This window comes from Peromyscus maniculatus, chromosome 3, assembly GCF_049852395.1.
Source record: "Peromyscus maniculatus bairdii isolate BWxNUB_F1_BW_parent chromosome 3, HU_Pman_BW_mat_3.1, whole genome shotgun sequence".
NCBI lineage: Eukaryota > Metazoa > Chordata > Mammalia > Rodentia > Cricetidae > Peromyscus > Peromyscus maniculatus.
In genome coordinates, this window is record NC_134854.1 from 138,533,072 (window position 1) to 138,561,043 (window position 27,972).

At 39.0% G+C, this 27,972-nt stretch overlaps 2 protein-coding genes across 3 annotated transcripts in view; both read left to right on the plus strand.

Moving 5' to 3' along the window:
• Zfand4 (zinc finger AN1-type containing 4) overlaps positions 1–27,972 on the plus strand; it is an 80,965-nt gene that overhangs the window by 36,160 nt on the left and 16,833 nt on the right. For both annotated transcript variants that reach the window (XM_076567678.1, XM_042273910.2), the window contains exons 6-8: positions 10,102–10,249; positions 19,175–20,350; positions 20,911–20,965. In XM_076567678.1, the coding sequence (XP_076423793.1) occupies positions 10,102–10,249; positions 19,175–20,350; positions 20,911–20,965 (1,379 nt within the window). The remainder of the gene's footprint in view (positions 1–10,101; positions 10,250–19,174; positions 20,351–20,910; positions 20,966–27,972) is intronic.
• The window catches only part of Marchf8 (membrane associated ring-CH-type finger 8), a 114,452-nt gene continuing 106,691 nt past the window's right edge, over positions 20,212–27,972 (plus strand). Inside the window, exon 1 of the mRNA XM_076567681.1 lies at positions 20,212–20,350. The gene's annotated coding sequence lies outside the window, so the exon portion shown is untranslated. The remainder of the gene's footprint in view (positions 20,351–27,972) is intronic.

The following is a 27,972-nucleotide window of genomic DNA, read 5'->3' on the forward strand; positions in this document are numbered from 1 at the left end:
CCACCACTGTCCAGGAGCAGTAGCATGCAGGGCACAGACTAGCCGGCCAGTCTCTGCTCTAGGAAACCTGGATTCACCACAGACCTGAGTTCTGTATAATCTGATGTGTTAACAAACACGATTACTTTGATCTTTTTCTACTTAAAGGTATGGAAAGAGTACTTAGTTCATGGGTCACACAGTAGGTATGACTTTGCCCCATAGCCCTGTTTTGCTAAGACACTTAGCAGATTCATTCACATACAAAATATTACTAATTTTTTTTTAGTTCCAAATAATTTTTACTGAATCATGCTACCATGTTTTTTTTTTTTTTTTTTTTTTTTTTTTTGGTTTTTCGAGACAGGGTTTCTCTGTGTAGCTTTGCGCCTTTCCTGGAACTTGCTTTGGAGACCAGGCTGGCCTCGAACTCACAGAGATCCGCCTGCCTCTGCCTCCTGAGTGCTGGGATTAAAGGCGTGCGCCACCACCACCCGGCTCGCTACCATGTTTTTTAAGAGAGAAATCTAAGCAGACATTGTAAGGGTTAAATGATAACTTGTCTTTAAAAACCCAATGAGGAAGTTAAGTGTCGTGGCTCAGCACTGTGGTCCCAGCACTGGGAGGCTGAGCACAGCCTCGCTACAGAGTTCCAGGTCTTACCTTTAAAATGCAAAAGTCACATGAGAACTTGGCTTTGGGATAAACAATATACATGTTGAAGTATATGTCACATTTGCCCATCTGTTATTCTTTAATCATATTATTAAGAATATAGAGAATATTTATATAATTTAAAAATTCAAGAGACTCTTGGAGTATTTAAATATAGGTACTGGAGAGATGGCTTCATAGTTAGGAGTACTTGCCACTCTTCTAGGAGACCAGAATTTGGTTCCCAGCACTCACATCAGTGGGTCACAACCACCTGTAACTCGAGATCCAGTGGATCCAATGCCCTTCTCTGGCCTCCACACATCCCCTCCAACATGGTATATACCCCTTCCCAAACACACATACACATGAATAGAAATAAAAGCTAAACCTCAAAAAATGAATATTAAATGCATAGAATTTTAGGGACTCATAAACTATTGTAAATTATAAATTGTCTTAGTCTAGTTTTATTTTTCCTATTGAGTATCAATGATTGGTTTCTAACTAGTCTCGTGAACCTATGATTGTTGAGAGAAAATACAATAATATGATTCTTTAACAGGCCTGTGGTACACATAATGAATGCTGAAGCTCAAGGCCAAAATGGTCTCCATCATGAGTTACAGACCAGTCAGGGTACATAGGGAGGGAGACTGTCTCAGTCCTTCTCATGGCCATAAGATTATATTAGAAAACTTAGAGTATTCCTTGAAGGGTAAAGTTAAAATACCATAGTGCAGCAGAGAAAGATTTAGAGTTAAAATATTTCAAGGAAATCAAGATTAGAGTGCATTGAATCATTCCTTCTGACTTCCTAAGGAAAACTGACAGAAAACTTCATGTACCTTCATTTTCAGGTATGTTGCCATAGAAACGAAAACCATCATTATTTTAATTTTGTCACTCATTGTCAAGCATGATGTAATAACATCTATTGTTTGGTACCTGAGGAAGCTACAGGAAGTAATAGAAAAATTTAGCTTTGGAACTAGACAAATTGACTGTTTGGATCTTAGGCTTAATATTTACTGCCTTTCTAGTCTTGAGCCAAATTATTTAACCTCTTATTTTTTTTTAAAAAACAAGTTAAATTTCTCTCTCTCTCTCTCTCTTTTTTTTTTTAAATTAGAGAAGGGATCACTCTGCAGCCCTGGCTATTTTGGAACTCTTTTTAAGAGCAGGCTGGCCTTGAACTCATGGAGATCCACCTCCTCAGCTTCTTACCCACTGCTGCCAATCTGGGATTCCTTGGGGTCTGAACCCAAGTTGGAACCGGAATTTTAGGAAGGTTCTCCCAGAGCCAGTTCATCCACCCCTACTGTGAACCACGCACCCACCCCTGGGGTCCTGGTGAGCTAGCCCCAAATCCTACTTAAACACAGTCAGTGTCTGTCTGTCTGCATGTGTCACCCCCTCTCCTGCTGTCCCCCAACCCCTGCTGCCCTCACCCCTGTTCATCTATTGACCCCTAATATAGCCTGCAGATCTGAGACTGCTTTGAGTCTGAGATGGAGTTTGAATCAAAACTTCATCACAAATATGGACCCCAGAGCCAGTTCACCTGCACCCCACCCCTACATGTTGTCAGCCACCCCACCCACTGCCCAAATCTGACCTGGGAATTCAAGGACAGAACCCCTAGAGCCTCAGCTCCCAGCCTCCTGCTCTCAATCCACAAGCACAGTTAGAAATACTCCAACCCAGTCCTCTCCCTACCCACCTCTCCTGTCAGACCATGTGGAATCTCATCTGGAACTCCAGAGTGGCCCCAACACTGAGAACACAATGTCTCAGTTAGGGTTTCTATTGCTGTGATCAAACATCATGACCAAAAGCAACTTGGGGGGCAGGGGGGTGTTAAAATTTCAGCTTACAGCTCTCAGATCACACTCCATCACTGAGGGACATTGGGGCAGGAACTCAAGGCACAAACTTGGAGGCAAGAACTGAAGCGGAAGACATGGAGGAACACTGCTTACTGGTTTGTTCCTCATGGCTTGTTCAGCCTGCTTTCTTATAGCACCCAGGACCACCTGCCCAGGGGAGGCGCTGCCTACAGTGAGTCTTCCCACATAAATCATTAACCAAGAAAATTCCCTACAGGCTTCCCCACAAGCCAGTCTGGTAGGGGCACATTTTCTGTTGAAGTTCCTCTTCACAGGTAATTCTATCTTGCCTCAAGTTGACAAAAAGATTAAATAGGATACTAACCATCATTCAACTGGTCCACAACCTGACCAACTGGGGTGATAGCAAACAAAGGTGAGACTACATATCAACACCACAAACACTACCTGATAATAACTCCAGATGTTAGTAGTCTCAAGTCCTCCCCCTGCCCAAATAAAAGCCCACAGACTAACAAATTGAATCATAAAACAGTATCCATCTTTTGCTTTCTCCAAGAAACACACCTCAGATCAAGAACAGACACCATTTTAGGGTAAAAGGATGGAAAAAGATGTTCCGAGCAGGGGCAGCTATTCTGCTACCTGACATAGTAGACCAGAGCTAGTCAGACAAGACAGAGAAGAGCACTGCCTACTCTTCATATAGGAAAACCCCCCAAAGAGGGTATTAGAAACATTTGTGTACTGCAGGGACATCTAATGTAATAAAAGAAACACTGTTAGATATAAAACCACAGACTGACCCCATTACAGTGATAATGGGAGACCTCAGTATTCCACCCTCACCAGTAGACAGGTCATCCAGACAAAAACAGACAAACTGCAGTTAAATATCATAAATCAAATGGATCTATAAAACATTACACCAAACACTAAAGAATGCACTCTTTTTCTTAGCAGAACATGGAACGTTCTCCAAAATTGACCACATATTAGGACACAAAGCAAGTCTCAATAAAAACAAGAAAATTGAAATAACATCTTGCATCCTGTCTGATCACCATGAATATCAACAATAGAAACAGAAGAACATACACAAACTCACAGAAGCTAAACAATAAACTGAATAAAAATTGAGTTAAGGGAGAAATCAAGAAGGAAATGTAAAACTTTTTAGAACTAAATGAAAATGAAAATATAGCATATCAAAATCCATGGGACACAATGAAGGCAGCCCTAACTGGAAAGTTCATATCACCAAGTGCCTGCATCAAAAAATTGGATCAGAGCTAGAGAGTGAGCCCAGAGGTTAAGATCACTTAATGCTCTTTCAGAGCACCCAGGTTCAGTTCCCAGAACCACATGGTGGCTAATGATTCCATGTTCAGGGGATCCAACACCCATCAGCAGGCACATGTGTGGTTCACATACATACATGCATGCAAAACACTCATAAATATTAAAAAATTAAAAATTGGAATGCGCTCACTAACAATTTATACACTTGAAAGCTTTAGAAAACAAGAAGAAAACACCCAAAAAAATTAAGTGGGAAGAAATAAACTTGGGACTGAAATTAATACAGATGTTTAAGGTACAAAAAAAACCAAAGAGTTGATTCTTTTAAAAAAAATTAAAGAATACTGACAGTTCTCTGGCCAAATTAACAAAAGGAGAGAGGATCTAAATCCAAAAAATTATAGATGGAAAGGGAAATGTTAAAACATTCACTCAGGAAATTTGGAGAATCATAAAACTATATTTTAAAAATCTTCATTCCACCAAACTGGGTAACCTAAAAGAAATGGATGAATTCCTAGATATATACAACCTACCAATATTAAGTCAAGATGAAGTAGATAATTCAAACAACCATCATAATAAGATAGAACATTTGTTTAGAATCTCCCAACTAAAAACTGCCGGGACAGATAGATTCAGCAGTTTTCTACAAGACCTTTTCAAAGAATTAACTCCAGTACTTCTCAAATTATTCTGCAAAACAGAAACTGAAAGGACACTTTCAGATTCGTTTTATGAAGTCACTGGTACTTTGATACCAAGGCCAAAGACTCAACAGATAAAAAAATTACAGACCAATATCTTTTATAATCATAAATGCAAAAAATTCTCAATAAAATACTTACAAACCGAATTCAAGAATACATCAAAAAAGATTGCCCACCATGATCAAGTTGGCCTCATCTTAGATATTCAGGAATGGTTCAAAATATGTAAATCAATAAACAGTTTACAAGAGTCCCACAGTCAACATAATTCTTAACAGTAATACAATGCATTTCCATTAAAATCACTTGACTATATTTTTTGAAGCCTTACCTAGAATAAGATAACTGAAGGAGATAATACAGATAGGAAAGGAAGAAGTCAAAGTACCCTTGTTTACAGAAGATATGATTTCATAAGAAAAAGACCCCAAAGACTCCAACCAGAAAACATCTACAGATGATAATACATTCAGCAATGTAGCAGGATACAAAAATTAACACACAAAGATCAGTAGCCATTCTTTATATAAGTAATAAAGATACTTAGTATGAAATCAGGGAAACAACAATCATAATCGTGCACACACATCATGTAACAAGGAAATGAAAGATGTGTTTAATAAAAACTTTAAGACATGGGAGAAAGAAATTGAAGACATCAGAAGATAATGGAAAGACCTAACATGCTCATGGGTTGGTAGTATTAACTGTGTGAAAATGGCCACCCTACCAAAAGCAATCTGCAGATTCATTGCCATCCCATCAAAATCTTAAAACTTTATATAGAAACAAACAAAAGCCCCAGGATAGCTAAAAACAATCTTGAACAATAAAAAAAGTATTGGAGGTGTCACCATTCCTGATTTTTAAGCTGTACTCCAGAGCTACAGTAATAAAACCAGCATGGTATTGGCAAAGAAAAACAAACAAACAAACAAACAAAGAAACCAGACAAGTTGTGGCTAGAGAGATGATTCAGTGGTTAAGAGGACTGCCTGTTCTTCCAGAGGATCTGGATTTGATTCCCAGCACCCAAATGATGTCTCAGAACCATCTGTTTCTAGGTAATCCATTATCTTCTTTAGGTCCCCAAGGGCGCTGCATGCAGGTGGTTCACAGATGTACATGCAGTTAGAAACCCATAGTCACACAAAATATTTTTAAGTTAGAAAGAGACATTGATCAATAGAATAGGATTATAGACCCTTGATATTTATAAAGAAGTCAAAAATACACATTAGTGAAAAGACAGCATCTTCACAAATGGTCCTGGTCAAACTGCATAGTTGCATGTCAGAATGAAACTACACACTTCTCCCTCACCCTGTACAAAACTGGATTCCAAATGGATCAAGGATCTAAATGTAAGACCTGATATCCTGAATCTGATGGAAGAGAAAGTAGGGAACAAGTTTAAACATGTAGGCACAGGAAAGGACATTATGAACCAGACCCTGATAGCACAGACATTAAGTCTAAGAGTGAATAAATGGCAAAGGGCATTCTCATTTGAATAGACAGCCTACAGAATGGGAAAAATGATTTAGCAATTATGCATCTGAAAGTTCTAGAACAAAAATTCTAAACATTTAGAAAACTGCAGTAAAATGGGACATGGATCTAAACAGAGTTCTCAAAAGATGAAACCCAAATGGCTGAGAAACACTTTGAAAAGTGTTCAACATTCTTATCAATCAGGGAAACACAAAACTACATTGGGAGTTGTTCTTACCCCAGTTAGAATGGCCAAGATTAATAAAGCAAATGACAGCAGATGCAGGGAAAAGGGAACCACGTATTCACGTCTTGTGATAATGCAACTTGGTACAGTCACTATGGAAATAAATCAGTGTGGAGGTTCTTCAAAAGCTGAAAATAGATTTACCACCAGATTGAGCTATACAGCTCTTGGAGATACACCTTACTACAGAGATACTTGCTCATCTATATCCATTGATTCTGTATACTAGTGATTGGAAACAGCCTAGATGTCCATCAACTGATTAATGCACAATGACAATGTGGTACATTTATAGAATGAGAGATTATTCAGCTGTTAAGAAAAACGAAGTTATGAAATTTCCAGGTGAATGGATGGAACTGGAAATCCTGAGTGAGGTAACCTGACTCAGAAAGACAAACACCTATATTTTCTCTCATATGTGAGTGTTAGCTTTTAAGCTTTAGGTATGTTTATTTCATTTAGAATGCCCACCTCTAGTCAAGGACTTATTCACAACTGACAGCTTCTGGGAGAGGGAAAATCCATTTTCTTCAATGGAGTGACATTGGGTACATTAACCACAGTCCAGGGTAGATTAACACAAACTGGACTCCATGGCTTTTGTTTGTTTTCTTTTTTCTTTTTTTAATTTTTTAATTCATTTTACATACCAACCACAGATCCCCCTCTCATCCCTCCTCTTGCTCCCCTCTCCCGGCCCCCTCCTCCAACAGGGTAAGTTGTCCCAAGGGAGGACAGGTAAGCCTGGTTGAGTCAGGACCAAGCCCCTCCCTGCTTTATCAGGGGTGAGCAAGGTGTCTGATTATAGGTAATGGGATCCAGAAAGCCAGCTCATGCACTAGGGATAGATCCTGATCACACTGCCAGGAGCCCCTCAAACAGACCCAGCTACATAACTGTCTCACTTATGCAGAGGGTCTAGTCCAGTACCGTGCAGGTTCTACAGCTGTTGGTCTATAGTTCATGAGTTGCTTTGAGCTTGGTTCAGTTGTCTCTGTAGATTCCCCCATTATGATCTTGACCCCTCCTTGCTCATATAATCCCTTTTCCCGCTCTTCAACTGGACTCCTGGAGCTTGGCCTGGTGCTTGTTTATAGATCTCTGCATCTGCTTCCATCAGTTATTGGATGAAGGCTCCATGATGACAGTTAGGGTATTCACCAATCTGCTTACCCCATGGTAGGCCAGTTCAGGCACCCTCACCACTATTACTAGTAGTCTGGGGTTGTCCTTGTGGGTTCCTGGTAACTTCCCTAGCACCAGGTTTCTCCCTTACCCCATAATCTCTCCCTCTATCAATATATCTCTTTCATTGCTCTTCCACTCCATTCCCTCCTCTAGCTTGACCATCCTGTTCCCTCGTGTTCTCATCCCCCATCCCCTCCCCTTTATTACCCTCCCTCTTCCCAGTTTATTCATGGGGGTCTCCTCTGCTTCCCCTTCCCAAGGTGATCCATATATCTCTCTTAGGGTTCTCCTTGTTTCTAGCTTCTCTGGAGCTGTGGGTTTTTGTCTGATTATCCTTTGCTTTACATCTAGTATCCACTTGTGAGTGAATACATACCGTGTTTGTCCTTCTGAGTCTGGGTTACCTCACTCAGGATAATATTTTCTAGTTCCATTCGTTTGCCTGCAAATTTTATGATGTCATTGTTTTTTAACTGCTGAGTAGTACTCCATTGTGTAAATGTACTACATTTTCTTTATCCATTCTCAGTTGAGGGGCATCTAGGTTGTTTCCAGGTTCTGGCTATTATGAATAATGCTGCTATGAACATAGTTGAGCAAGTGTCCTTGTGGTATGATTGAGCATCCCTTGGGTATATGCCCAAGAGTGGTATCATTGGGCCTTGAGGTAGATTTGAATTCCAGTTTTCTGAGAAACTACCGTACTGATTTCCAAAATGGCTGTATGAGTTTGCACTCCCACCTTAAATACTAACACCAAGCTGTTTTTATTACTATAGCTCTATAGTAGAGCTTGAAGTCAGGGATGGTGATGCCTCCAGAAGTTGCTTTATTGTAAAGGATTGTTTTAGACATCCTAGGTTTTCAAGAAACTAGATAGCAAAATACCAAACACTCTAATTAAAAAAAAAATGAGCTACAGATCTAAAGAGAGAATTCTCAACAGAAGAATACCAAATGTCTGAAAGACATTTAAGGAATTGCTCAACATCCTTAGTCATCAGGGAAATGAAAATCAAAACAACTCTGAGATACCACCTTGCGCCTGTCAGAATGGCTAAGATAAAAAACACTAATAACAGCTTATGTTGGAGAGGCTGTGGAGCAAGTGGAATACTCCTCCACTGTTGGTGGCAGTGCAACTTGTACAACCACTGTGGAAATCAGTGCAGTGGTTTCTCAAAAAATTGGTTTTTAAGAGAGAAGAACATGAAGTTGGATGTGTAGGGAGATGAGGGATGGTCTGGGAGGAGTTGGGGAAGTGTAATGAATATGATCAAAATATATTGGAAGTCTCAAAGAAATAAATGAAAACATTAGTTTAAAAACACTAGTTTATAATTTTTTTTTAAAAAGACAGTCTAACTATGCAACCCTGGCTGGCTTGGAGCTCACTATCTAGACTAGTCTGGTCTCAAATTTACAGAGATCCACACACTTAATGCGTCTTGTGTGCTGGGGTTATTGGCTGCATCACTACTCTAGGCTTTAAATGTTTAAATTTCACTTATTTATTTAGTGTTGGGGGTGGGTGGGTATGTGCATGCTGCTGCACACATCTGGAGATTATTTAGAGCTGGGGTGGATGTGTGCATGCTGCTGCACACATCTGGAGATCATTTAGTGCTGGGGTGGGTGTGTGCATGCCGCTGCACACATCTGGAGATTAGAAGACAACTTTGAGGAATTTGTTCTCTCTTTCCACCTGTGAGTGCTTGGGATTGAACTCAGGTGGTCAGGATTAGTGGCAAGCACCTTTCCCCACTAAGCATGTTTATGTCCCGTCCCTCTTCATTGCAGTTTTTCATTTATAAAAGGGGCCATAATATCTTCCTTCTATGATCTTGTAGAGAAACAGTCTTCAAGGAGCACTGATAGAGCAAGCGCCCAGCCCCCAGCAGGCAGTGCTGTCCGCGTGCTGCAGTGATTGTGGAGTCTCTCAGCTTACTCGATTTCAGCAGTGTTAAATAGTGATGCAGCTTTTCTCCCAACTGTCTTCTAAGAAATGTTTGTGTTGTGCACGTGTGACTGTGTGCTACTTGTGTGTTGGTGTGTGTTCATGTGTGTGTTCATAGAGACTGCAAGTAGACCTCAGGTTTGTTCTCCAGGAGCTGTCCACCTTGTTTTTTGAGATAGGGTCTTTCATTTGGCTTAAAGCTCTATGGGAGAGGATAGATTGACTGGCAGTGAGCCTGTCTCCAACTTCCCCGTGCTAGGATTACAAGCCCATGCCTCCATACCCACCTTTTTAGATGGGGTTTTTGGAACTGAACTCCGATACTTGTAAGGCAAGCAAATTACCCACTGAACTTTGTCCTTTGCCCCCAAAATATGTTTTGAATGTGCTGGATATGTAGCTCAATATCTAACCTGCTTGCCTAGCACACACAGAACCCTAAATTCAATCCCTAGAACTACAAAAAACTGGAGGTGGGTGGCACACACCTGTAATCCCAGCACTCAGAAAGTGGAGGCAGAAGGATCCCAAGAGCAAGCAAGCCCTTCCTCAGCTACAGAGCAAGTTTCAGGCCAGTTTGGGCAAGAGACACATTTTGAACTATTTTCTTTTACTCACAATGACAAAATGTAGCTAGTGTTTCCCACCTAGTAGGCTCTATAGTTGCTGTTGAGCAGGCGTCCCGCATGTCTTAAGCACTTGCTGTTTCCCTTGCAGTGGTGGCTCTGTGTATAATTTGTATACAGACGAGGATGAAGAAGCAGAGCCTTCTCCTTCTGGGCAACAGATCATTGAAAATTCAATAACTATGAATAAGATGAAGCTGCTGAAGGCTAAGATGGAGAACATGAACCTCAGCAAAAAGGTGAAGCTGTTGGCTCTTGGCCAAGCTTTTCTCTAGCTTACAGTGGCGGCAGGGCTCACAGCACTGAGGGCTGCTGGTAACTGTGGAAAACTATAAAGTATTACTCATTGCACGTTTCTGTCTCAGCTTATTTATTAAGATGTAACAAATGAACCTTGAGGTTTTTAGTATAGAACATACCCGAAAGGGTTATGCACACTAAGCATAATTCATCTTTAAAATGTCATAGCTGTAGCATGAAAGGGGGAACTAAAAGTTAGCTTAACCTTTCAATAATTACTTTTAAAAATATGATTTCAAGATTTACTCATTACAGGCACTGAGACAGGCATACTGTAGCCCAGGCTGGCCTAGAACTTAGTCTGTAGCCCAGCAATCCTCCCTTAGTCCTCTGAGTGCTTGGATTATAGGTATGTGCCACCATGCCTAGCAGATACTTACTATTTTAGTGTTGGTAGATAACTGCCAGTTTTCTAAAGTAATTCCAAAGTGAATAACCAGTTTATATTCTTTCCAGTATTCGGTGAGACTTATTTTGTTTCTGGATATAAGTCTGTCTCTGTCTCTGTCTCTCTCTCCCCTCTCCTTCTCTTCCTAACCCCACACACAGCTGCACTATGCCTTGACTTCTTTTCACTCTGTTAGTGCCTCCCCATATAAAATACACAGACTTTGCACTCCTTGAAGTCTGACAGATGGATCAGCAGATTAAGGCACTTGCCACATAAGCCTGCAACCTCAGGTTCAATCCCTACTAAGGTAGGAGGGGAGAACTGACTCCTAAAAGTTGTCCTCTGACCTCCCCATGCATACCATGGAAAATCACCTAATAATAATAATAATAATAATGATAATAGTAAAATTTAGGCTGTTTGATGAATTTTTACAGTTAAAATACACTTATTTAAAACTAACTCAAAGTAGTTCTTTTTTTTCTTTTTGTTTGTTTGAAATAGGATTTCACTGTGTTTGCCTGGTTTCTTGGAACTCACTATATAGGTCAGGCTGATCTCAAACTCACAGAGAACTGCCTGCCTCTGCTGGCATTAAAGGCATGTGCTACTACACCTAGTTCCCCTGCCTTTTTCTGTAAAAGATTACTTTACAGTCTTCTCTAAAATAACCACTATTTTTACACATATTTCCACAAATAATTTTTGTCTGCTTTATATAAATAAACACCATAGACAATACAGTCTTTTATAAAATTCTGGTTTATCTTCTTCAAAAATATTTTAAATTTATTGTACAACTACACAGGGGTTCTTTTTGTTTCTCTCTTTTCTATGATACGCATTCAGGTGTCTGAGTTTTGGCTCTTATTAACAGAGCCACTGGGACATGTTTATACATTCTTTAATGGACACATGCCCTTTGTTCTTTGTATCATTAGCAGGAAACTTACAGAGTCCTAGGAAAGATAACATGTTTTATACCAAACAGCCAGGTATTTGATGTGTACCATAGTATACTACACTTCATGAGGTGCAGGGAGGAAATCCTGAGTTTTAGGTTAGCCTGCCTAGTAAGTTCTGTGCCAGTTTGGGCTACATAGTGAGACCCTCCTCAAAACAGACAGACAGAAAGGAGTTACAGTGACTGTTTCGAGTAGGTTTTCAACCAGTTCAGACTGCCATTAATAACACAAGAGTTTTGGTTTGTGCCAGTCCTTGCCAACACTTAACATTCGTCAGTGTTTCTTCTTAACCATTCTTAGGATTGTGTACTGGTTTTTATTTAGTTTTTCTTATAAGGAATAATGTTAACTTTTAAAAAATGTTGATTCTTTACTTGGTTAAAATTCTGTCCTTTTTACATTGTCAAATATTTTGCTCATTTTAAAATTAGGTTATCTTCCTTTTATTTATTGATTTGTAGACATTTAAAAAATGTGTTTTGTAGCTGAATGTGATGATGAACTCATGCAATACCAGGCCTTCAGAGGTGGAGGCAGGAGCATCAGGAGTTCAACTCAGGCTCAGCTGTACAGCATGCTTAAATCTAGTCTGGACTCCATGAGACCTGTCTCAAAGCAACCAATACACATATATTTATATGTATGGTATAAAGTCTTTATCAGAAGTATGGTTTGCAGTTTCTAATACTCTGTGACTTTCTCTTTCACACACTTTTGATGAATACTGTTAATTTTAATGTATTATAATTTATCAGTTTTGCTATTATGGTTGGTATTTAATAATTTTTTATGAAATATTTTCCTATCACAGGTCTTGAAGACTTGCTTCCATGGTTTTCTCCAAAACTTTTAGGTGGTTATTTCTAGTTTAGATCTACAGTGTTCTCCTGTTTTTTTTTCTTTTTGATATTAAACTTGGGTAACAATCATTTGTTATTTACTCAGATGGTGAACAATTGACAAAATACGCTCTAATTTTTGTTCACGTAGTAATAGAACTTTGAAACATATGAAACAGAACCTACAAGAAATAGATGAGTGCTTATCTCCAAGGATTTCCACCCAGCATATCTGCTAGGACAGAGAATGGAAATGTTTCCCAAGGACCTGAAGAACAGTAGCAACTCACTTGACCCAGCTGGCATTTGCAGAATGCTTCACCCTACAGCAGAATATGAATTTCTTTTTAAGGGAATATATGTAGAACATTAACCCCCAAACAAAAACAGTATTTTGTACATAAAATAAATTCTAATAAATTTCAGAAGGATTCAAATCATTAAAAAATGCTCTGATGTGCAAAAGAATAAACTTGGAAATCAATAATAGATATCTGGAAAAAATCTGATGTTTCAAAATAACACACTTCTGAGTAACTTCCAGGTCAAAGAAGACCTAGAGAAGTTGAAACATATTGCACACTGAATACAGCACTTCTGATAGCACAGGCCAATCACCTTTTTAAAACTGAAATAATTTTGTGTTGTTGGCATGACTCACTCTTGGTTATGATGGTTTTTTTATGTTTTTAAATTTTTGCTAATATTTTTCTCAGGATTTTTATTCATCAAGGGGAAGTGCTCTTCAATTTTTTATCATACAGCAAAATTGAGAGAGGAAACTATCACCTAGTTACTATTTTTAACTTATTTTATTTTAAATAATGGTAAAATATATAAAATTTATTACCAATCTTATTTATTTGTTTGTTTATTTATTTATTGACAGAGTCTCACATAGCCTAGGCTAGCCTCAAACACAACATATAGTTGAGGCTGGTCTTGAACTTTGAATTTTCTGGTCTCTACCTCCCACATGCTGGGACTACAGGAATGTGCAACCACATGGGCTTTAATTGTCTTTAAACGTAATCCTGTTAGTGGTGTTAAGTATGTTTATCTCTTTGTTCAATTAGTCTTCAGAATGATATCTTACAAAACTGAAACTTGGTATTCCTTAAAACCATCTTCCTATACCTGCCTTTAATGTCTGGCAAGTACCATTCCACTTCCATTTCTGTGAGTTTCTCTACTGTAGATGCCGTATGTAAGTGAAATATCAGAGTCTTTGTGGCCAGATTATTTAATTTAGTGTGACATCTCTGAAGTTCATTCATGGTGTGGCATATGTCAGAATCTCATTTTTTTTTAGAATGAATAATTCCATTGCACATATTACCACATTTTGTTCATTCATTTACCTATCAGTAGACATTTAGGTTGCTTTCACATTTTGTCTGTTGTGAATATTGGTGGTATAAACATGGGTACAAATACCTCTTTAGGACTTTGGCTTCACACACACACTTTATTCTTAGATAATTTGACACATGTACACAATTCATAGTAACCCTCTCCCATCTCCTTACCATCCCTCTCCAATGCCCAACATACCCATGAATCTCTCTTGTTTTGTTTTGTAACCCACTGAGTTTAACCAGGACCATCTATCTATGTGACCATGAATTTGGACTTGTCCAGTGGAAGCTGGTAAATTCAGCAGTGGCTACACAACTGATAACAATTATTAGATATTTTAAGGAGTATAATCCCATTGCTTTATAAATTATTCCTCAGTTTTATTTTATCTGAGTTACACCATGATAAGATACTGGTTACTTCTTTGGCATAAATGTCACTCACACAAAGGATGTATTCTTTGTATTATACATCCACAGAAACATTATATCAATTGGTAATATTTTCAGTTTACCATTTTAGGATATCCTGTTAGCTCAAAAGTGGTGGAGAAAATTTAGATAAGTTTTGGCGGCTAAGGCTTTTTGACTTTCATTGTGTTTAATTTTTAGTTTTGTTGCATGGAAATCAGACAATGTCATTTATTGTTATGCTGTTTAGAACTTAATTAATGAGATCTGATATTTCCATGTGTGCCTGATGTATATTCAAAAGATAGTTTATTCTCAACTTCGGAGTAGAAGTTTTACAGTTATTTATCTCTAAGACCTGCCTCATTGATGGCTTAGGTATGATTATTTGTGTCAGTTTGGTTTCTTCTGCAATGAGAGCCCTGGTACATGAAAGCCCACAAAAGGTTTCTGGGTGTTTGTTTTCACCCTACAGGAGTGTTTGCTATGTGGTCTCTCAAGTGTCAGTAGCACTTGGGTTGTGCTAATCCTGAAGGTCAGGGGACACTTGCTGTCCTGTTGTCATCCCTAGACCTGAAACCTTTTGCCTCCTGCACGTTAGCTAAGTGACAGTCAGAAAACTTACTTCACTTTCTCGTTTCTTCATTCTGTTTCCATTTTTTAGATGAGCAGCATTTCTACTATTAAAGAATATGTAATGTAAATCATTTGTCTCTCTTAGCCCTGCTGATATTTTATTGTTAATGGCATGGTTTCGAGGAGTCTTTTCACTGAACTTTTCCCATACTTTTTTGGTTAGTTGCATATCTTAATAAATTCCTCAGGAAAGGAAAGGTTTGTAAGTACTGAATTTCCAGAAGTCTAAAACTTAAGGAAAAAAAAAACCCTTAGGTGATAATTTGAAGACTACTTTCAGCGATCATTTCTATAACTGGTGAGCGATGATTTATTCAGATAAGAAATGTTTGGGGCTTTTTAACAATGTTGTTCTGCTGCTGCTTTTTATGCTGCAGTTGAAGTCTTCTTGCCAATGCACCCCACTTTTCTTCGTAAATGGCTTCATTTTAAAATTTTATGTGTCCGCCTGTGTTAGTTAGTGTTTTATTGCTGTGAAGAAATGTCATGACCACAGCACCTCTTATAATAGATAGCATTTAATTGGTGTTTGCCTAGAGTTTCAGAGGGCTACCTCTGAAGGGTGGGGAGTATGGTGGCTTGCAGGCAGACATGGTGTTGGAGAAGTTGAGAGTTCTACATCCGGGTCTTCAGGCAGCAGGAAGAGAGACACTGGGCCTGGCTTGGGCTTTTGAAGCCTCAAACCCACCCCAAATGACACACTTCCTTCAACAAGGCCACACCTCTCCAACAAGGAAATACCTCCTAATCCTTTCAAACTAGAGCCACTCTGGGAGCTTATGGGGTCCATTCTTATTCAAACCACCACACCTCTCATGTTTAATTTAATTTTATTTATCAAGTTCTTGCTATGTACCCAGACTGGCTTTGATTTTGTAATCTTTGAGTCTCACCTTCCTGAGTGCTGAGATGCCATGTGTGTGTTACCAGAGTCTGTTGGTTCTTACCCTCCTCTTATGCCACGTCCCTCTCACTCCCCTAGTCTTGGGTCTCAAACCCAGGTCCTCCCCCAGGCTAGGCAAGCACTGTGACACTGAGCTACACCTCCAGCCCTGGCTTTTTGGAGATGAACTATTCTGGGTCAGTTTCACTGTATGCTTATGCTCTTTTAACATAAAGTACTTCGTTAGTTTTTTATAACTTGTTAATTTTATAATGTTTAGCTTTTTATTTCATTTTGTTTGTAGGTAACTTCCTTTATACATATAGTGGGACTTCATTTTATAGTAACTATTTTCTGTTACATTTAAAAATTTTTTTGTGTTTTATTTTCACTCTTTCGGATGTTTTTATACCTTTTCTTAGTACTCCTGATTAAATGTCTTGTTGAATCTGGTTTTCACCAGGCGGTGGTGGCACATGCCTTTAATCCCAGCACTCGGGAAGTAGAGCCAGGCGGATCTCTGTGAGTTTGAGGCCAGCCTGGTCTACAGAGTGAGATCCAGGATAGGCACCAAAACTACACAGAGAAACCCTGTCTTGAAAACAACAACAACAACAACAACAACAAAAAAAAAGTCTGGTTTTCTTTGGGCATCTTATGGTTTAATTTTCATTTTGGAATGATTCCATTTTTTATTGATTATTTTAAGTCTGGCCAGCTTAAATAGTGTCTTCTAATTCTTTTGTTCATTGTATCTTGGTTGTGGGTTTATGATTTGATGTATTCTTTGAATATTATCTGCAAAAGCTGAACATGCTCCTGTAATCCTCACACTGCAGAGGTCGAAGCATGAGTTCTAGGCTGGGCTTCACTTACCCTTTCTCCAAAACCAGCCGGGTTCGGGGGATTGCTCATTGGCTAAAGTACCTGCCATGCAAGTATGAGGACCTGGGTTCAACTCTCCAGAGCCCACATAAACAGCCAGACATGACGGCTTGCATCTGCAACACCAGCAGAGACAGGCAGCTCACTGGCCAGTCAATGTAATGTAATCAGTGAGCTCCAGCTTCAGAAAGAGACCCTTTGATAAAGACACCTATATCAACCTCTGACTTCTACATGCACGCACACACATGGATCTGCACACATATACCTACATGCACACACACCATGCACATTAATAAACAAAAAGTACAAATATTAATCTAAAGACGTTTAATTTAGACTGGAGTATTGTGGTGAAGTTTTCTCTGGCTATGTTATGTTAGGGGAGAATTTGTATGTGCTAAAATGTTCTGATCCTCACTTCCTGTTTTATTCTAATATAGATTTGTTGCCCCCCTTTCTGTTTTTTTTCTTATAACTTTATTTAGGTAAGTATTAAGAGTTATGGGCTAATACATAGAGTAAGGATATTTTAAGTAGGGAGGTAATTTATTTCAAGAGCACTCTGTGTTGTTTTCAATCATTGACACTCCCATTGCAGAGAAGAACAGGTGGCTTTTCTGATTCTCTTATTTATATCTTTCTCTATACCCCTCTCTCACAGTAGAGCTCCTTAAAACTTAACCGTTAGCATAGATCCCAATCAACTTCCGCTTGTTTCCTTTTGGCTTCTATTAGCCCATTTTCATATCCTGGATATGAATTTTTTTTTGGTATTTACACAGGTGGGATTTTCTCTTTTGCGAGTGTATTTTATTTGGTTTGATCAGCCCTAGGCTGCCCTATCTCTCTTCTTTTTGAAGCTCCACACTCCTGCCTGTCACTACAGGCAGAAGCTTTGCAAATGAGCCTTCTCCATTTGATTATTTTCAACATTAGAGCTAATTTGAAGTTCATATTCTCTGTTTGCTGATGATTTGGGTCATGGGTAATTTTATTTGTTCGTATTGTTGATCTCTTTGGATCTTTTTGTGTTTATTCACTTGGGAGGATACATGTTACTACTTAGGTTTCAGCAACTATTGCTGATTTCTAAAGCCTCAAAAACAATTTCCATTTTTGAAAAATTATTTTTTGGTAGGTATATAGCTGCAGGTTGGCAAGACAATGACTTCAGGGTGAAAGTGGCTATAAGAGCCAGCTCCCTTTGCAAGGGACTTCCATCTAGCCAGCCTTTCTAGTTCTCCTTTTCTCAACTGGTACCTACTGAATTGTCAGTATGTATTTCTAATAGGCCAGGCTGTTGGAATGTTATCAGACTTCCAGTTCATCCTCTCTCTGCTCACCATCACTCTGCTGAAGAGCTGAGGCTCCTCTCTTGAACTCTGAACTTCACTCTTTCTGTGATGTGTAAACTATCTGTGTTTGGGGTGGCAGGCAGGTCTTGTCTTCGGTTTACTGATATGATGGGTTCATGTATATAGTATGCACTTGCATTATGGCTAAGACAATTATACAGAAAAAGGAAACAAAAGCAAAATTAACCGAGGGAGAAGCATATGGACCCACGCCCAGGTGAAGTAGGCACAGGCATCAGACCCTTTCCCAAAGACATCTCAAGACTGCTTGGTTTCTCTGTCAGGGAGTTGTGACAAAACGGGTGAGATCTCAAGGGACTTCATTAGCGACTGCACGAGGGACTTTTTCTTCCTTCCTTCCTTCCTTCCTTCCTTCCTTCCTTCCTTCCTTCCTTTCTTTTTTTCTTTCTTTCTTTTTTTTTTCTGTTTTGAGGCTTGTTCCTGTGTGTGCCCTCTGCCTGCTAAGTATCCACACCTTTCAGCCTCAGAAGAAAAGCAGGTATTCATCATAAACATTTCGGTGGCACAAGCAGTTGAGGCTCAAGTGCTGTGATGGGTTAGGGAAGACCCTTTCCTGAAATGTGGGTCCATAGACACCAGCAAAGGACAGCCTTTTCAAGGTCAGCACGTTAGTTCTGTTAGCTTTTTTCTGAGTACCTAACTATACACAGTCATCTTACTGGGAAAATGCCATATCTCATAGAACCAACATTTTCTGCTTAATAAAAGCCTGAGAAAGAATTAATTGTCAGGAAATAAAACAAAATTATTTTAACATCTTCAGAAAATTATGGTCAATGAAGTAATACAACAAATCCTCAATCATAATCTTAAGATTTTTAACATTTTAAAGCATTTCAGTGTTGTTGTTTTGTATTGAGAAGACCCATCTTGTGGCCTAGGCTGGCATGGAGTGGACTCTGTAAACCAGGCTGGCCTCAAACTCGGGACAAACACCCTGCTTCAGCCTCCCAAGTGCTGACATGATGGGTGTGGAACACCACACCCATCCTTCCTGAGCACTGTAAATTGAGGTAACAAAAATGTCAATACGGTAAGTAACATTTTCCCCACTGATTCTTGCTGAAGGACAGCGATAACTATGTTGAGGAATTACATGTGCACTCTTTTCTTGTAGCCTAAGAAAGTTGTCAAGCTAAAACCTCGCCCACCTGTAGCCCCTCGACCTCCCAGCAGTTCCACAGCAGCAGCCAGGCACAGACTGTTACGAGTCCTGCCTCACATCGGGCAGTCTTGTTTACCTTCTCCTGGGAATGCGTATCTCCCTGAAACATCCAGGAATGCAGGCTCAAGTCCTGCAGCAGCTCAGGCCCCTGCGGATAGACCGGTATCATCTCTCAGAAACGAACTGCTGAAGGAGGATGATTGGGAGATTAACACACTGTCTCATCCCACGGGTAGCATCAGACTGCTACCTCAGATGACCCACATAGAACTGGAAAATGACAAAGAGCTTGCAGATTCCGTACTTCATCTTGGATCATCCCTGCCTAGGCGGACAAAGCACCTTTCAGGGAACTTGCCATCTAACAATGAGGATGATGTCGTCTTATTTCCACCGTCAGAAGAGTGTGTGTCTGAAGAGTTGCTCCTGACAGAAGTAGGTCCTTTTGCCCCATTTGCAGAAGGAAATGATGTCGAGCACTCGAACAGTGGTGTAGAAGGCGTAGGGAAGGTAACTCCAGAGTTCCCACTCGCTAAAGGTGATAGAGGGCTGAGAGCCGCAGAGCAGCCTCTGAACCATGTGGCAAGAGTGTTGAGCAGTGACCCTGTAGACAATGCAATTCTTAACCACCGAGAGTCGAGCTCTCACAAGAACAGACTCCTGTCGCCACTTCTCTGTGCTGCACCAGGGTCACTACATAATTCTCTGGTGAAGCCACAGAGACAGTCAAAAGGTTTTGAGTCTGGCAACCCCTCAGCGCCTACTTCACAAAATGCCCTGCGGGAATTGGACATTCGAACCATAGCCGATTCTTCTTTCTCTAGGACTGCTCGCTTTCGTGGCGTTAAAGTCGATTCGCCTGGGAAAAGATCTGATGTTATTTCCAAAGTCGAAGCTCGAGATATCACAGAAATGGCTAACAAAGCCTCCAAAGAGCCTGTTGGTTGTGTGAACAATGGCTTTTTGGCTTCACTGGCACGGAGTGCAAGCAGAGACAGTTTGCAGAGCACGCGTGGGGCAGGCAGGCTCCGGCCCTCTGGAATTGGGTTGTCTACAAACTTCCAGCACTTCCAGGATGAAAGCACTAGGAGAAGTTCTCCCCAGTTAGAACCTACAGAGTTTTTTCTAGTAAGTATTTTCTTTTCAGTTGATTCTTCTAGTTAAGTCTTGTAGTGAATGACGATTTCAAATTTAGGCTTTTATTTACATAAATAAAGATGCCTACAATTAAATTGTTTTCCCATACATTTCACTAAAATGCCTATCTAATTTGTAGGAAATATATTTGATGATTGTTTTTTGATTTTTTGAGACAGGTTTCCCACGTAGCCAAGGTTGGCCTGGTACTTGGGATGACCTTAAATTCTGATCCCGGCTTCTAAGTGCTGGAATTACAGGCATTACTACTGCCAGGTTCATTGTTATTCTGTATTTTTTCAGTGATACATAGTTTCATTAAGGCATTTTCCAGTGTCAAGACTCTTATCTAAGACATCAGATTTTACTTGTTTAAGGACAAATAATCACAAGAAGCAAGATTAGACTCCAAGTTAATTTAAACGTAAATAGAATAAGTAATTTACAGTGAATGCCCATCAGCATTTTAGTAATAGGATACAAGTAGTTGATGTTTGGTGATCTGTTCTGCATTGACTCACCTCTGTAGGTGTTTTGTGTTTTAATTGTAGTCTGCTCGTGGTATTGGAATGAGTGGAAATAATGCAGCAGCAGGGAAAAGAGTAGGTAAGCCACAGCTAATTTTGAAAACAACGTAAGAATCACAACATTAACATACTGTTGAAGTTTCAAGGAGAGATGGAAAGAACATTCTCTGTGGTAGGTACAGGGTAAACTCTCCTGAACATTTCATTTCAGAAAATAATTTGTGACCTGACTACAAGGATAGCACATGTGGAAAGAAAACAATCTCAAGTTGGTATTTCATGTCTGTGGAGCACTGTGGTCTCTATTGAAAGACACGTTTACAGAAGAGTTAACACCGTTACTGATGGCTGGCCATTTAAAAAGTATAGTGGGTTCTGGGTGGGCCCTGAGGTGTGTTTAATATTTTCATCCAATATCAAGGGAGTGGTAAGAATCTTTTTTTAGTGAACTGATTATTTCTGAACAAAGAAAAGGATAATCTCTACGTCCAGCCCTTTCTGTACACAATAGCAGAAGCAGCTCTAACTTACACGTTCTTCCAGTGGTAGCTCGCTGAGGATGCCTTGGCTGATTGATCATTATGTTCCAGGAGGTGGGAAGCCTTTAATATCTCCTCTTTTTATCTAAGCCAGTACTAAATTCACCCAAGGTGTACTCTCTGTAGCTCTGGAGTTTTAAAATAATTTTCTGTCTTGTGGACTTTTTTAAAGAGACACATTAGATTTGTTTGTAAAGTCTAAGAATATAAAGTTCTGATATATTCATTTACAATTTTTGTTTGTTTTTTTGTTTTTGTTTTTCGAGATAGGGTTTCTCGGTGTAATTTTGGTGCCTGTCCTGGATCTCGCTCTGTAGACCAGGCTGGCCTCGAACCCATAGAGACCCCCCCCCCCCCCCCCCGCTCTGCCTCCTGAGGGCTGGGATTAAAGGCATGCACCCCCACCCCCATACCCACCCCGGCTTTCATTTACATTTTAAAAGGATTTTCATTTCATTGTGATAAACTGTACATAAAATTCTTCTTAAACCTGCATTTTTGTTGTTGTTTGAGACAGGGTCTTGTGTGGCCTAAGTTGGCTTCAAAGTTATTACATAGCTGAGGATGGCCTTGAATTTTCATTCTTCTGTTTCTGTTTCCATATACCACTATGGTGTAGTCGAATGTTTCTCAGGTCCTGCCCAGCCTCCGCAGTCCCACAACCCACTTATAAAATAATCCCTCAGAAGCTTATATTAATTATAACTGCTTGGCCATTAGCTCAGGCTTATTACTGACTAGCTCTCACACTTAAATTAACCCATAATTCTTATCTATGTTTAACTACATGGCTTGGTACCTTTTCTCAGTTCTGCCTTGTCATCTTACTTCCTCATTGTCTGGCTGGTGACTTCTGACTCAGCCTTCCTCTTCCCAGAATTCTTTCCGTCTGCTTGCTCCACCTATACTTCCTGCCTGGCTACTGGCCAATCAGCATTTTATTAAACCAGTGTACAAGGGCATTATCCTACAGCACTATGCCCTGTTCAATAATTTTTTTAAAAATTTGAGACAGGGTCCTACCCTGTGTCTTAGGCTAGCTTCAAACCCAAGATCCTCCTGCCTTAACCTATCAGATCCTGGATTCCAAACATATACCACCAATCCTGGTCTTTAATTATTTTTAAATGTATAGTTCCATAGTATTAAGTACATTCATATGTTGGGCAGCCATGACTACATCCAATACCAGTTCTCTGCAACTCTTCAGAGTTTTTTTGACAGACCAAATTTTTTCATTTGCTGAATATTAACCTGTGGCAAACTAGGTGGCATGTACCTATAGTTGTAACTACTGGGAAGGCTGAGGCTGAGAAACTGAGGCAGGAGTATTACATGAGCCTATGGACTTTAAAGAATAGTTTGGGCATTGTAGTAAGATCTTGTCTGTCTATGTGGTAGATTGATTTACGTATGTTGAACTATTATATCTTTAAGCCAAAGTCAATTTGATTGTGTTGGATAATCTTTGTTACGTGTTCTTGAATATGGTTTGCAAGTATTTTATTGAGAATTTTTGCTTTTATGTTTGTAAAATAAATTGGTCTATAATTTTCTATTTTTGTTTGGTCTTCGTGTGGTTTTGGTATCAGAAGTGGCTTCAAAGAAAAGTATTACAAAATGTTCCTTCAGTTTCTATTTTATAGAATTAAAAGAAAAGTATTGGTGTTAATTCTCCTTGTAAGCTCTCAAAGAATTCTGTGTGGAATCCATCTGGGCCTGAGCCTTTTCAAGACTTTTAATTACTGATTTTTTCACTTGTGGTTTTTGATCTGTTTAAATTGATTATTTGATCTTGATTTAAATTTAGTAGGTCACATATATTGAGAAATTCATCCCTTTCTTAAGGTTTTCAATTGCTGGAATATAGATTTTTAAACTATATCTTTTGGATTCTCTGAAATTCCTTGACATCTGTTGTGATGTCTTTCTTTTCAGCTCTAATTTTATCAATTTGAATATTCTTTCGGTTAATTTCAAAAAGTTTTTCAATCTTGTTGATTTTTAAAAAATAACCAATTGTAGCATACCAATTAGATTTGTGTGTTACATCTGGCATGCAACTTTTAGGGCACAAATTCATGAAAAATCCATTTGCTTGTTGCTTTGCAGCCACCCTCACAGGCCAGAGCTGCATGCAGTCAGAGTCACTACCCCACCAGCTAGGTTTTCCTTTCCTTTGGGATTTTTCTGTTGCAGCCTATTTGCAACAAACTCCATAGGCGTTTGGGCCCCCATGCACATTCCCCCATGTAAATAGCTGGTTGTTTAGCTTTTTTTCTCCTGGTGAGTTGTGGGCTTTTCCTAGATGCCCTCCTCAGGCTGCTACCACCTAGGTAGCTGCCCTGAAAACCGCTTGGTCTTCCACTGTTCTACAAAGAAGCAATCAGCCTCACATCTTCATCATCATCATTGGCAGATTTGGTGAGACAATTGGGAACTCTTAAAGGAAGGAATTAGTTAAAAGAGTTCCCCCCCCCCCCCCGCATTAAAAAATGGGAAACACTATTACAATGGAGGGAGTTACATTTCTATGTGATAATGCACTGGACAGTTTGAAAATGAAGCAATTAAAAGAGAAGATAATTTAGATGGGATTTACATAATGTCAATTATAAATATTATCTGTTTGATCATTTTTGTTTTATCATTAAAAAGTTTGGTTAATATGAGTGTCAAGATAAAAGCTTTAGAAAAACTTATTAAAACAGATTATAGAGATATTCAGACTCAGAGAGGAATTTAAAGGAGAACCAATGTCAGCATTGCATTATAAGGTTAGAGTGGAACAGCCTAAGGTTTTCAAACAACCAACCTTAATTTATTCAGTATCCTTACAAGAACTGTCAAATGATAGATATCCCCAAGGCTGTGTAAGAGCTGAATAGACTCCTGTGCAAATGTTAGATTTGAGGAGATTCAAGGAAGTGATAGTCTCATATGGCATGCATTCACCTTTTGTGAAGCAGATGTTAAAATATGGTCAACTTGTAATAGAATTATCCCTTAAGACTGGAGAGATTTGATTCCAGCTGTCTTGGAGCCTGATCCTCAATTACAGTGGAGGACATGGTGCAAAGATGAGGCTAAGCCCATTGAACAATGAAGCAGGGTTAGAGGTGTGGAAAGCTCCCAAGACCAACTTTTTGGAGAGGGAGATTATGTTAATATAGAAAGACAATCTCTATATGATGACTACACCCTGGCTGTATGTCGTGCAGCATCCTTGAATGTTTGGGACAGAACTGAAGAAGTAGAAAAGAAAATTGATTCATTTACCAAAGTTATACAGGGCCCAAAAGAAACCATTGCTGATTTTTTTTTTTTTACAAAGATTGACTTTTGCAGTAAATAGAATGATAACAAATTCAGAAGCTAGACAAATAATAATTGAATCTCTGGCTTTTAAAAATGCTAATACACAATGCAAAAGGATAATTAGTCTGTTAAAGATAAGATCAGCATCCTTAGAAGGATGGATCTGAGATAAAATCAGTATTGAATCTCATAACCATGATGATGCTTGGATAGGAGAGGTGATTTCCAGAAGTCTGAAGAAAAATTGAAATGTCAATTTCTCAATTGTGGTAAATGAGGTCACCTAAAAAGGGATTATAAGCAGCATTTGTAGAAACAATGCTTTTTTTTTTCTAAGAATAATCTCAACAGAAAACTCCTCTTTTCTGAATTATGCAGAAGGTGTGGCAAGGGCAGGCATTGGAATAATGAATGTAGATCAACAGGGGACAGACAAGGTCACCCTTTGGCATCATGAAATGCCCCATGCCAAATTCGGTTCAGTCATTACCTGTCATCGTGGAGGAAAGCAACCTTAAAGAATAGCAACCTTTGAAGTCTCCAAAAAGATGATGGGGTCCCAGAGTGATGATTCCACCTGCACTATGATAATGCCACTAAGCTGACAAACACCACCCAAAGATCAGCTTTGGACTACAAACTGCTCAGGACAATTTCCAGGAGGCTAGCTGAGATGATTCAGCCTCACAGACCACTCTAGCCAGGACTTGAGACAAGCCATGCATTTTCCCATTATGCAGAGACTGGACAACAAATGATACAGCTACCTCTCCCAGGACTTGACACCCCCAATTTTTCTTTGCAGGCTCCCCTAAAGATGCCATTGCCCCCAGACAACAGGAAGTAATTTTAAGAACTATTGAGAGTTGCTGGTAGCAAAAGGCCATGGAAGTATACAGCAGATGACAACTAGTGTTCAAAAGGTCAATCCACCAGAATCAAGGATTCTGATGGAGGGTTAAACCAGAATGCAGGGCATTTTGGAATTATTGCCTTTTGAATGAATTGGCTGTTTCTTGTTGTAGATTTCTTGTGCAATTACAATATGATATCTCCCCATTACCATGCATTTTTATAAAATGTGTATATATAATCTCATGATTATATCTCAGTCTTATGGGCACATATATCTATGGGTGGTCAGGAAGATGACTTTTCATTCAGCTGTATAATTTTGATATGTAGAAAATATACTAGGATATGTTTCATAGCCAGATCCATGGTCCCACAAGACTGTAGACACTTAAAGACTGCTTTATTCCTTTTGCTCAGGCTAACACAGACAATTATAATGTCTCCTCAGTCTAACACAAGCTGCACACATTTAGCTCATTTTTACTTAAAAGCAAGTTCAAACCAGACTAAATGCCTTTGCAAATAGATCATAAGTTTAAAATTTCACAGCTATGCACAAGATCAGAGTTGCTGGTGTCTTACCAAAGTTACTAACACAAAACACCAAGAAAAGCCTACCAATTCTTTGCTTGCCAAGTCTGTTGATAAAAACCTGTGTCTTAGAGTTTGTTGCACTGGGCATTGCATCCCCTCCCTCTGAGATCTTAGAACCTTGTGTAACCATGGTAATGACTCTGCTCCTTATGTCTATTCTAGGAATGTGCTATGACCTTGAGGGTTTTGAAACTTTCCAAAGGATTGCAAGGAGTCTCCTGTTAGAAATGTATGGATAGTTAGTCAAGAGAGGAGCTAAGAGTGAGAGCTGAATAGAAGATGTAGATTTAGAGAAGTTTACTTAGAACAATAAAGAGATGGACTAAAAGAACACAGTGTGAATAGATTTATTCTTATACCCTCAGATAAGTAGAGTTTCCCTTACTAGTGTGTAGAGTCTTCCTGGACTCTGGGAGAAAGCTCTTTGGGGCTGGGACCCAAATTGCCTTCATTAAAGACTGTGATGTCCACATTCCTAAGAGGTGGGGTGGGTGGTTTTTGGTCTTTAAATGGGTTATGGATATTTGTTATTGTTTAGGGTGGTTGGTTACAAGTTGTTATTGGTAATGGTCAGGAAAAAAGCTGAAGAAAGAAGGTTAGATTCAAGGTTCTTGTTTTGAAAAGAAAAAAGGGGTTTCTAGATATGATAGACTAAGGGTAGATTATTGAATCTACTTTTAAACCCAAAAAAGCAACTAATAGTTTTAAATATTTTACATTGATATGGATCTTTATATATTGATACAAAGTTGAGATTATTTTTTAGAACATACTGTAAATACATTTCTAATCTTGTTCAAGGTATTGTACCTATACATCTCATTTAGCAATGTAATGCATATTGTTCGTTCTTGAAAGTTATTATTATAAACTATTTAGGATAATAAAGAAATGCAGGTTAGTAGTTAGTCACCTATTGCAATTAAACTTGTAGTCATGTTAGGTTGTTGTCAGGTAGGATGCAGGACATTTTTTCAATTTCCCTGTATTGAGTCTTACTTTGTATCCTAGTATGTGGTCAGTTTTGGAGAAAGTTCCATGAGCTGCTGAGAAGAAAGTGCGTTCATTAGTGTTTGGGTGTAATGTTCTGTAAATGTCTTACAGATCCATTTGATGTATGATATTATTTAATTCCAGTTTCTCTATTTAATTTTGTCTGGATGATCTGTCTGTTGGTGAGACTGGGGTATTGAAGTCATGCACTCTTATTGTGTTAGCATCAATGTGTGATTTTAGGTATAGTAGTGTTTGTTTTATGGAAGTGGAAGTTTTTGTGAATAAATGTTTATAATTGTAATATTCTCTTGGTAAAATTTTCCTGTATCTTCTGATTAGTTTTGTTTGAAATCTATTTTTGCCAGATATTAAATTGCTATGTGGCTTGCTTCTTGATTTTGTCTGCTTGGAATACCCTTTTCCATCCTTTTACCTTAGGATGGTTTCTGTCCTTGATGGTTAGGTGTGTTTCTTAGAAGCAGCAGAAAGATGGATTCTGTTTCTAATCCAGTCTGCTAGTCTGTGTTGTTTGTTTTTAAGTAGAAAGTTGAGACCATTAACATTGAGAGTCATTATTCAGCAGTGTTTATTAATTCCTGTTCTGTTGTTTTGTTTGAGACCTCTTTTGGTTAACTATTCTGGGATTGTTTAGTCTTTGTGTTCTTTTGGGTGTAGTTAATCTTCTCTTTGGACTGAATTATTCCTTCTAATATTCTCTGTAGAGCTGGATTGGTGGACAGAAATTGCTCAAATCTGTTTTTGTCATGAAATGTTTCTCTTTCTC